This window comes from Nematolebias whitei, chromosome 10 (genome assembly GCF_014905685.2).
Source record: "Nematolebias whitei isolate Nwh7 chromosome 10, NemWhi1, whole genome shotgun sequence".
Taxonomy (NCBI): domain Eukaryota; kingdom Metazoa; phylum Chordata; class Actinopteri; order Cyprinodontiformes; family Rivulidae; genus Nematolebias; species Nematolebias whitei.
In genome coordinates, this window is record NC_056507.1 from 30,486,575 (window position 1) to 30,498,218 (window position 11,644).

General features: G+C 38.1%; 1 protein-coding gene across 1 annotated transcript; it reads right to left on the minus strand.

Annotated features, from left to right (window-relative positions):
• Window positions 1-91: 91 nt before the first annotated feature.
• On the minus strand, window positions 92-9,539 carry gnb5a (guanine nucleotide binding protein (G protein), beta 5a). The gene is made up of 11 exons (XM_037683594.1): window positions 9,312-9,539; window positions 8,751-8,887; window positions 8,629-8,670; window positions 4,844-4,920; window positions 4,620-4,752; window positions 2,150-2,293; window positions 1,947-2,038; window positions 1,651-1,699; window positions 1,452-1,548; window positions 1,177-1,343; window positions 92-1,071 (listed from the first exon to the last, which is right to left on the minus strand). Exons 1-11 carry the CDS (start codon window positions 9,445-9,447, stop codon window positions 1,060-1,062), a joined length of 1,086 nt encoding a protein of 361 aa, XP_037539522.1. The 5' UTR covers window positions 9,448-9,539; the 3' UTR covers window positions 92-1,059.
• Window positions 9,540-11,644: the final 2,105 nt, after the last annotated feature.

Sequence of the window (11,644 nt, forward strand, 5' to 3'; positions counted from 1 at the left end):
GAAATCTTCAACAGGAACAGTCATTCAGCGTCAACATGAAAATCACAGACCAAGAACGACACAAACACTAGTAATACTCAAAACTCGGTTTATTATGTTTGGAATATTCTGAATAACAGTCCGTTGTATATCTGTACACTAAACTACAATAAAATAATTAAAGTCAAAATTAAATTACAGCCTTACAGCTGCAAAGGAGGAAGTACATTCCCATATTCTTTCTTCATTGAAACTGCAAAAAATAAAATATCTAATGTGACTGAATGCTCAAAAATTAGGTGGTGTTTTTCACAACTGAGAAATTAAAAAAACAAGACCACCGATAAGAAAGTAAAATAAAATCAACCTGTTAATGTTTGTTTACTTTAGTATAATCTTAGCAGGCGAGCTGCTGTTGGAAATAGAGAAGATTTGTATCTTTTTTTTAACTTATAATATAATAAATATACAATAATAATAAAATGATATAAAAATGCAGTTTTGTTTATTCTTAACTGTTCTTTCTCGTGCCCAGTTCCCTAAATAGGCTTGGGACTGATTAATTATTATTTTAATGTGTATTTCTAGCAACATTTACTGTTATCCTCCCAATGAAACCCCCTTGCACCTATCCTAAGAGCCATATTTGCTTTATTTGGTTTTTCTCTTCAGACTGCGTTAATTATTTTTATCACTCGTGAAGAAAACAAATAATGTCCTTTATGTGGGCACATACAATACATGACTTTTTATGCCACGTCTACCCTAGACCAATGCAAGTCACTACCATTAATATTTTTTTCAATATAATTTTAAATATCATGAGCTATGATAAGTATTTCTGTGCTTTTTTTTTTTTTTCTCATTTCGGTCATACTGTAATGCAAGCGTGCCTTTTGGTTTATTTACTCTTTAAAATATTTAAATCTATACTGACCTGACTGGAGTATATACAGTGCTATTGATATGTACTATCTACAACCAAAACTGAGTTTCTATCTCTGTGATTGTACTCTAGCAAACAGAAACGTCTGTGTGCCTTCAGTAGATGAGTCCACTAAACTAATCCTGGCTTGCTGCTTAGGCCCAGATCTGAAAACAAGAAAGAAAAAAGAAATAGCATTTATCACCTTAAGAGTCATGGAAGCATGCACTGTTGTCAGCTGTGTTATAGAAAGAAATACAAAGACCTCATACCCTCAGAGTGTGGTCCCAAGATCCTGTGCAGAAGGCCGTCCCATCAGGGGAGACACGCAGTGTGCTGACACGGTTCTCATGTCCAAACAGAATGGAGACCCGTGTTCCTTTGAGAACATCCCACACATTTATGGTGTAGTCGTTATAGCCACCAAACAGTAACCGACCTAAGAAAACAAACACAAAAACAAAAAAGTTTGTTTTTTTAAAGTAGGAAAGAGCAACATTTTCATGAACTTTAATGTTTATAATAATAGTCAAAAACATATGCATACCACTGAGGGAGAAATCAACGCTGGAGACCCCAAATATGATGCTGTCTTTGGAATAAATAGCCACTTCTCTGTCTGCCCTTAAGTCATACAGACGACACTGAAACAAGAGTGTGATTTATACTTAACATCAATTTAAAATAGTTTGAGTGCAATTTAAACCCTTTTTCTGAGGCGTGTAACTGCTTTTTAGAGCGCTTACTGTAGCATCGTCTGATCCAGATGCAAAAGCATCTCCACTTGGATAGTATCTATTGAAAAAAGTGGACAATTTATAAATAAACACAAACTGCTTTATTGAAGCCACTTCGACTCTGAATGATTTCTTGTCATAGAAAAAAAGAAGATGATCAGATTAAAAGAAACAAATGGAAAACTTTTATTTTGAATAATTATTTGAATTATATAATAAGCATGTAACAGTTGAATATGTTTTTTCCCACTTAATGATACGCAAATTCACTTGTTTTGAACTCTTAAATTCAAACATGAACTTACCGCACACTATTTATGTCAGATTCATGAGTTTCAAAAGACTGAATGCACTGCCCTGAACGCATGTCCCACACATTAGCCTTCTTATCACAGCCCTGCGGGGTGATAATAAATGAGAATGTAGCAAACAAAAAATAAAAATTTTTAAAATCCTTTAGACGTTTAAATAAGTTGCACAGACAGCTGCACGGAGAGTGTATCCTCACCCCTGAAACAAACGTGTTTCCAGTCTCGGATGGAGCGAGGTCCAGACAGAGCACATCTGCAGCGTGTCCATGGAAGCTCTGCAGCAGCTGCCCACTCTCAACATCCCATAATGCGCAGGTTCCATCACCGCTGGATGTCAAGATCTTTAACACAATCAGAAAAGAGGAGGAGGTGAAGAAGCTTAGAAAAAAGCTTTGAAGAGTTATAATATAAAATTGTTAAAAATAGGTTGTTTTGTTGTGAGAAGCATGTGACCCGGACAATAAACCAGGAGAGAACATGATGAATTGCATTTTTTTGTGAAAAAGCAGTGTGAGTGCTGAGTGTTGCTGAAATTTGTTGAAGGTAGAATTGTTAACTGAAATGTTAAAATAACAAGAAAAGCAGATCAAGTAAGCAAAGCAGTAACATAAGTCTGAAAATGAGCAAAACTGTTGCTCAGAGCTAAAATTAACAAAACCATAGCTAAAATATAAATGTGAAAAACTGTAGCTATGTGTTACAACTAGCAAAAATGTAGGTAAAAGCAAAAATAAGCAACTTATATGCCAGTAGCTGGGTGACATGGTGGAGCCACTGTAAAAAGGTTGCAAGTTCAGTTCCCAGCCTTTCTGGGTGGAGTTTGCATGTTCTCTCTTTGCATGCTCCGAGTACTTCGGTTTCCTCCCACAGACTAAAAACATGCATATTAGGTTAACTGGGGACTAATCTTCCCTAAGTGTGGGTGAGTATGAGACTGGTTGGTTGTCTCTATAGGCATTTTTTGCATCGTAAGGCCCGGCCTGGCCAAAGTTGGCCTGCTCTTATTCTACCCCGGCCATGTTTGTGTTTTCTTTGAGCAGAGTGCCTCGATGTGTGCGGGGATCATCATACCAGAAACATGTGATATCATATTATTTGAGACAAATTCAGAGGAACACACTCACCTATTCATTTGTCCAGGGTAACAAAATGTTTTGGGAGTCTATACTTAAAGCTAAATAAATAAATAAATAAAAACAGAGCTCTCTCTCAACAGCAACACACTAGTGTAGGGAATGAGTGGTCTCTGGGGGGATGACTTATCTGTGACATGACTACCTCACCCTGAAGTGGGCCATAATGCCAAATGTAAATACACAGAATCAGGGTTTGATCTTTGAATCTGGGCCAGGTCTTACAATGCAAAAATGCCATATGTGTCCCTGTGGTGCACTTGCATCCTGTCCAGGGTGTACCCCGCCTCTCACACAATGGCAGCTGGAGATTGGAACCAGCTCCCCCGCAACTCGGAAATGGATGGACGAATGGATTGTCAATAGCTAAAATTGGCAACAACAAAACAAGGTAGCTAAAAGCTAAAGATAGCAAAATAATCGCTAACAAAAATTAGAAAAATAGTGCCTAAAGCTGAAAGGAACATAAGCAGACAAAATAAACCAAGAGTGCTGAAGCGGATTACAGAAAATGTTTTTGAAATGAATTAAGATATTTCATTGTATTTCTATAATTCTTGTAATAAAGTTAAATAATCCAAAAAGTATAAATGTTACAAATATTAAAAGTCATAGCACGTATTCCTTTCCTAGTTGAGCAAAATGTTTTGGTATGCTAAAGCAGTAGCGATTTTAGCCTCTTTTTAGGGGTGCTCAAGCATCCCAAAATTTTAACTTAGCCCCCTGAAAAATTAAGAAACCATCATTACAATTTTGTAAGTTCTCAAACCTTAGAGTCACCAAAATATTGAATACATTTCAATTAAGTATGGAATAAATGATGACACTTAAATGGGCCAGTAAATCTGATTTTTTTATTTTTTTTGCACAAGTCGGATCATTGATGCCACCTGTCAATCAATCCAGTAGGCTCGTCAGCAAACGGACCAGTCAGCAACCTCAATTTGTCCAGAAGTGAAACGCCCCTTACTGGCAGGAGCTGGGGGTGGGGGGGTTAGGATGCGTGAGAGAAGTGGACCGTGCTTTATTCACACAAGAAGAGCTGTTGGTCAGGCTACTTCTTGTTGCGTCATGCTCTCTAAAATAGTTATTGAATCAAGTGTTTACTTATGTAGGTAAACGTAGATGTTTAAAAACTCATAAAAATATACCAGAATGCAAGAAATGGCATCTACTTTATTCAAAATTTTCTGGGGGAGGATTCCCAGAACCCCCCCACCCACACACACACACCTCCCAATGTGTCCCCCCATATTACAAATGCTTCTGATGCCAATAGCCACCATGTTGTTCAAGCCAAGAGCCTTTGTCAGCAATGGAGTCAGATTATAGAATCACCTGTGCTAAAGTAGTGTAATTGCAAAAAATAAAAAACAGAATTAATTTTACCAGGAAAACAACAATGTAAATGCTGACTCAGCAGTCACATGATTATTACCAAAGTCACAAAGCTGCTGGTGTTAAACTTGCATCAACAATGAGAGTACCTCCGTATCTGGTTCACTCTGAAGGTGTTTTTTTTCTGTCTTCTCACCTGCATGTCTGAGTTGGTGAAGCTGCAGGCAGACAGGTAGTTTGTGTGCATCGCCACTGACTTCTTCTTCGCAGCCAGGTTCTCGTTCTTATCCAGGGACAGAGGATACACTGAGCATTTATTGTCCAGGCCGCTGTTATAGAAAGGAAAAGCCTAGTTTAAAAAACACCAACATCGACAACAAATAAAAACAGATTTAGTGTCAGGAGTAGTAACGTACTCACCCACAAGCAACGGCGCAGCCGGATGGAGCGTAGGCGCAGGCCATCACCCAGGTGCAAGGCATCGTCACGGCGTGCTCCTGATCAACACCAAACAGCACGAGTGTGAATGAAACGGTGAGAATTCATCATTAGAAAGCATAAGATGATGGATATAAGAAGTGCTGGAAATTGTCTTTAAATAAATTACTAATCAAAGAGATTAGAAATTTTGTCAACAATATAAAAATTACTTGTCAACAATCCCTCTTCAGTAAAAGTTATTTTATATCTCCTGGTTTCACAGTGACTTAAACTCTGTTTCCAATATAACATAAAGAACTAAACCCCAGTTAAATAAAGTTTATAGTAAAATTTAGATTTTACAAAAAAGCAGGACTCGGCTGAAAAGGATTAAAAAAAAAAAAGTAAAAACAGTGTGTGTTTGAGATTCTTTGTGAAATGTTTGTACCTGCCTGTTTTTCTTTAATTGTCTTGTTAAGTAATAGTTCAGCTCTTTTAAGAAGTGGTTCTGCTGAAAAGTTATGAACAAATAATATAATAAATGATAATAAATAGCTCTTTTAGCTAATGGCTAATCCAAATGGATTGTTGACCCTAAAACCAACTCTAATCCTGAAAATGTCAGAGGTTCATGTGAATGCTACTTTCTAAACTGTTAAATCTGTGTCAGTTCTGCATTACACAGTTATTCACACGGACTTCTGTGGTTATTTGCAGCTCCAGTAACTAGCTGCAGCTCAGTTGGTGCACTTTGTGATAACATTGTAATGATGTAAAAACTCACAAAATAAAGTTTGCATTTTATTAACCTTTAATAACCAGGCAAATCCCATTGAGATCACAAATCTCTTTATAGAAAATATTATATGAAACGTTTTTAAACTGAAGCTCAACAAATAAAGACATTGTCCTTTTCTCCTTTTAATAATAGCAGTTAGCTTGTCTGTCTGTCAAAACTAAATGTATTTCTCCAACCTGAGGTTGTTCAAACACACAGCACTGTCCAATCCATTGTTAACAGTTTGTACTGCAAGTAGCCTGGACACTGAGCTTAAGCATTGGTTTTATGACTTTTATTTGTTACACAGTTAAAAGTTTGATCATTTATGAAGTGACGTTCTGTCATATAGCTGTAAATAGAGCCAATCAGTCAACACCGACATTAATCAACAATCAATGAACGTTTATTCATAGAGCCCTTTCCAATATCCAAAAGGAGCACAAAGTTCCTCACAATACAAAAGTAGAAAAAAATTAAATAAAAACAATACAAAAATGCCAAGAGTGCCACTAGGAAGTAAAAGGCTGCCTGAATAAAAGGGTTTTAATATTAGATGTTAAAAGGCCCAGATCAGTGATTGAGGGCAAATCCCGAGGTAGTTTGTTCCAGAGTCTGGGTGCGGCAACAGAAAAGGCATGCCAACATTTGCATTTATACCTTGGAACAAACAGTAAAGAAGTATTAGTTGATCTTAAGCTTCTTTCATACTCACAAAAAGCTACTAGATAGCCAAATAAGGTGAAGTGAGACCGTTAAGAGCTTTAAACGTGAATAAATGGTATATAACACCTTTGTATCTTATTAAGATACTCAAAGTGCTTTACAGTACAATCTGTGTTTACCCATTCATACAGCCCTCTAATATACTTTTACAAAGACAAATCAGAGTGCTATCTCTGGGACACATATTGGCGGCAATGAGGGGTTCAGTGTCTTGCCCAGGGACACTTCAGCATGTGACTGGTGGATTCGAACCCCCAACTCTTGCATTGGAGGACGACTGCTCTAACCACTCAGCCACAGCCACCCCTGTGTTTAAAATCCATTATAAAGTGAACTGGAAGCTGACGGGAAGAAACTAAAACAAGGGCGATGTGCTCACGTCTAGGAGTGTTGGGTAAGTCCGGCCGCAGTATTTTGTACAAGTTAAAGTCGTTTGATGGAAGATTGGGAGGTTTCTACGTGCAGAGCATTGCAGTAGTCAAGCCTTGAGCTGATAAGAGCATGAATCGTCTTTATACAGTTGTGCATACATGGTTTAGTTTGTTGATGTGTTCTCACTGGAACGTCAGTGTCACAACATGAAAATGTGTGTTCTGAGTGTAGATCATGTTTATGCTGATAGTGCTGAGAGGCTAATGATTATATCAGTTCACCAGAAAGTTCACTTTTGATGGACTAGACATAATCGTAGGCAGACTGATAATCTGACTCGCAGCACCATCAGAGCACAACCTATGCCAGCTCACATATAATTCCAAGGGCTCGACTCGCTTCAGTCCTTCCACCGGGTGATTCCACCCATTTCCAGCTTGGTTCTCTTAGGACCCATTCGGCTGAGTGAACCGAGTCAAGCGGAAGATTCAATGTCAGCAGACTGCAGGCCATCAATACAACAGAGAGCAGCATCTATCATGAGATCATCTCCTTCACAGGAATCAGAGCCACAATTTTTAAAACTTCACAACCACAACATTTGTTCTTATGTACTTCAAAATATACATATATCCAATAAGATGGCCTCAACAAACACAGTGGTACTACGAGGAGGTGCAGCTATGTTTGTGCTTATTGGCGGATGACAGAATCCAGAGGGAGCTAGACCAAATGGACTTGATGTATGGACTCTGACCGACAATGGGAAGGTGACCTCAACTCAGCCAAGTCAGTTTTGGAAACCGTGGCAGAGCACGGTGAATGTTTTGTGACTTGACTTCACTTATTTGCCAGCTGATGTTGTGTTTGTCTTGGATGAAAAATAATGCTGTGCAAGTTTCGGGCAGCTGTGTTATGATTTTTAATTTTTTTTATTGTACTCTATTAATCCCCAACGGGGAAATTAATTATCTGCATTTTTCCCATTGTGCATGTGAGCACACATGTGAAGCAGAGGGCTGCCTTCCAAGGTGCCCAGGGAGCAACTGGTGGTGGTGGGGGTGGGGGTGGGGGGTGTAAGGGCCTTGTTCATGAGTCCAGAGTGGGGCAAACAAGGGTGGAGGCAGGTGTGGGTGTTTCACCTTTTTCCCTTTAATGTTGCTAGTCAGTCCAGGGGGTTGAACCGGGGAGTTGACCGGCAACCCTCTGATCACGGGCCCACGCCCTCTAGCCTCTGCACCACCACTCCCCCTCCCACACACACTGAGGAGACACTTAAGTTATATTTAAAAAACACCTAGAATGGGTAGAGCCCAGTAAAGTGGAAGTGAGTCGTGGTGAGACTGGACAACTGAAAACTGGCTACACATTTGCAGTAACGCAGACAATCTCAACAGTTTCACACAAAACTGTAAAAGTTTATTATTAGTTGACATGTTATTTCACAGTTTTTACAGTTATTTAATCCTTTGTTTGACTATAAGCTTGATGAAAACTTCTGTCCTTTTCTCTCTGCTCTATGATCAATGTTGTAGATAATAAGAACTGATAACTACACATTTGACAGGACACCATTTCAAAAATGACCAGACTATCCCTTTAGGTCGGGTCTGACGCCCAGATCTGATTGTCAGCTTCCAAGGTAAACATAGTTTAAAACCTTTCCACAAAACCCCATTTCAAACTAATTTAATATGCCTTTAAATATTTCAGTTTATGTAATGAAATGTTGTGGTCATTTTAAATTTCTGCTCCCTCTATAAGGTTTTAAACCATCATGCAACTTTTTTTTATTGTCCTCTGAACCTGATTTATTTTATTTTTTGAAAACAAGCACATGCCTTTAGAAAAGCAACCATTGCATGTTGTTTTGATGGCTTTTGTGTTTAAATTAAGGCATTGCGATTACCTTGTTGGTGGTGAAAGCATCCCACACGATCACCTTTCCATCCTGTGACAAAAGATCATTGAGACAATTAGAAAAAGTGAACCTGTTCCTGTTTCAGCAGCACCATGAACAAAATGTGTGACCTGAGAGGAGCTGACGATCCTCCTCTTATCTTTACACCAGTCCATGCACAGCACTTTGTTGCCATGGCCCTTCAGAGTTCTGCGGGTCTTCATGACAAACTGACCCAGAGCTTCCACTTTCTCTGCCACCTGATGCACTAAACACACACACACACACACACACACACACACACACACTATGAGCATTAAATTCATGCTTTACACTTGAATTTTATTTCTGATGGCAGCATTAATCCAGAGTCAGATCAAAATGATAATCTGCTTAAAATAAGATGAATTTGCACGTATAAAACCTCTTTTCATGATTTTATTTTACATCCATTTAAACCCCAGGAGGATAAGAGCTCTGAAGAGGATAACATCTGAAAGCAAACATGGCTCACATCCGGCCGGTCTGATCAATAATCTATCCCGTGAACGCCAACATATAGATGAGTTTAAATACAATAAATACATAAAAAAAACACGAGGACGTAGCGAATAAACACATAAAACCAAGAGTTGTTAGAGCCGTGATGAAGGCAGGAGTGATGGAGGCCTCGCTCCATTTTCAGGACTCACGCTCGACGTCGTGCAGCTTCGCTCTCTCCTCCTCCAGCTTCGTCTTCAGCGTCTCAGACTCGGTTTTCAGATGGGTCAGAGTCTCGTTCAGCTGTACCTCCTGAGTCGCCATGTCAGGGATTGGAGGGGATCTCATAAATGTTGTCTTTGTGCGGGGAGCGGCGGAGAGGCTGTTCCAGGCGGCGGAGCTAACAGCTGATGCTGCTGCTTTCAATGACGTCACGGAGGGAGAAGATGCTCCTGCTGTTTCCACAGGAGGAGGAGGCTGCATCCTCACTACTCCACAGATAAATAATGTATATCATTTTTAGAAAGTAATATTTTGCTGTTTGCATAAATAAAGAGGATAGACGATGCACGGTGACATTTGTCAAAAGAAAACCATTAAAATGACGGTTTTAAATCAATCCATTTCATTAAAAATGTTTTTAGGAGCATGAAACAAACTTTGGCACATTAAATATACAAATAATACGAATATTTTAGAAGGTAACTGCTAAATGGCTGCTAAAGCTTGGTGAATCGTTAAACCTAAAATCAGCAGAATAGAAATAAGAGCTAAAGCTAAAACTAGTAAAAGTAGCTAAAAGCAAAACATTTGCAAATCGGTAGCTGACCAAATTAACAAGACAGTGGCTAAAAGCTAAAATAAGCAAGAGTAGCAAAAAGGCAACTGTAGAAAACCTTTAGTAAAAAGATTAAAATAAAAAATATACTGTATAAGTAAGCCCCAAAACTAGCTAAATTGTAACAAAAAGCTACAATTTACAAAACAGCCACAGAGAATTTGGCAGAACATTAAAAAAGGCCAAATACAGCAGAATCATATAGCTAAAAGCTAAAATCAGCAAAACTATTGCTAAAAGCTACAAATAATAAGATTTAAAAGATCAAATTAACAAAACTTGTAGTTGAAAGCTAAATTTAGCAATATTGTAGCTAAAAGCATAAAATGACAACAGTGAGACCATAAAAAGCTAAAATCAACAAGAAAGGTGGCTATAGAGAAAACCGTATAAAGAGAAAATGATCAAAAACAGTGGCTGAAAAGTAAAATGGGCAAAAATAATAAATCTCAATAATTATTTATGGGATTTTTTAAAATAAAGTTAAATGATTTTTAAAAAATCTATAAAAGTTATTAGAACACTATTCCGAGTTAAGATGAAATATTAATATATGAAAAGTTAAACGTATACAGAAGTAACAACAAAGTCCATGCTCAATAATCCAGGTATAAAATCCAACATTTTTCAGTCAGGTCATCTGGACAGTTTCGTTTTTTGTGCTGAAACGTTTCGTCTTCGATCCAGAAGGCTTCATCAGTCAATGAAACACACAACAAAACTGATTCTTTCCCCAACAGCTTACTCCAAAGTGGAACAAACCAGTTCTGCTTGTGATAAGATGGTCTCTTTGGTACGCCCCCTCCTCCATTGCCGGCCCTCTTCCTTGTTGACAGTCTTGTCAAACTGGTTGAAAACAACAAAGTCCATGCTCAATCCAGGAATAAAATCCAACATTTTTCAGTCAGATCATCTGGACAGTTTCTTTTTTTTTTTGTGCTGAAACGCCTTCCGGATCGAAGGCGAAACATTTCAGCACAAAAAGAGAAACTGTCCAGATGACCTGACTGAAAAATGTTGGAATATATGAAAAATTAAACATATACAGAAGTAGTTTGATCAGAAAAAACAAAACAGAAAAACTGTGCAATTCCTAAATCAGCATAAATATAGCAACTGTTATGCAGCAGCTCTAAAACATCATAATTTACATTGAATGAAATATTATTTAGAGTAAAAAAAAATAATATCCACAATATATTTACTGAATTATTTGGTTCAGTGAACTCAAATAACAAACCTAAGCTTAAATAAAAAGACAAACATAAAACTAATTGCAATTTTATTGAAAATATATTTAAATGGTCATAACAAAATTTTATTAACACCAATTACAAATTAGCATTATAGAAAATTATTTTTTATTTCCAGCTCTGGTAATGAAGTGTTTTAATTTTTAATAATAAAAAAAAAACAGAATTTCTCGGTGCAACCAGGAGGAGTCTGGTTCAGTGGCCTCAGGATTCCTTCTCTACTCTTTGCAGATGATGTGATCCTGCTGGCGTCGTCGTGCCGTGATCTTCAGCTCTCAGTGGAGCAGTTCGCAGCCGAGTGTGAAGCAGCTGGGATGAGAATCAGCACCTCCAGATCTGAGGCCATGATCCTCAGTTGGAAAAGGGTGGAGTGTTCTCTTCAGGTCAAGGGTGAGGTTCTGCCTCGAGGGGAGGAGCTCAAGTATCTTGGGGTTTTGTTCAGAAGTGAGGGATG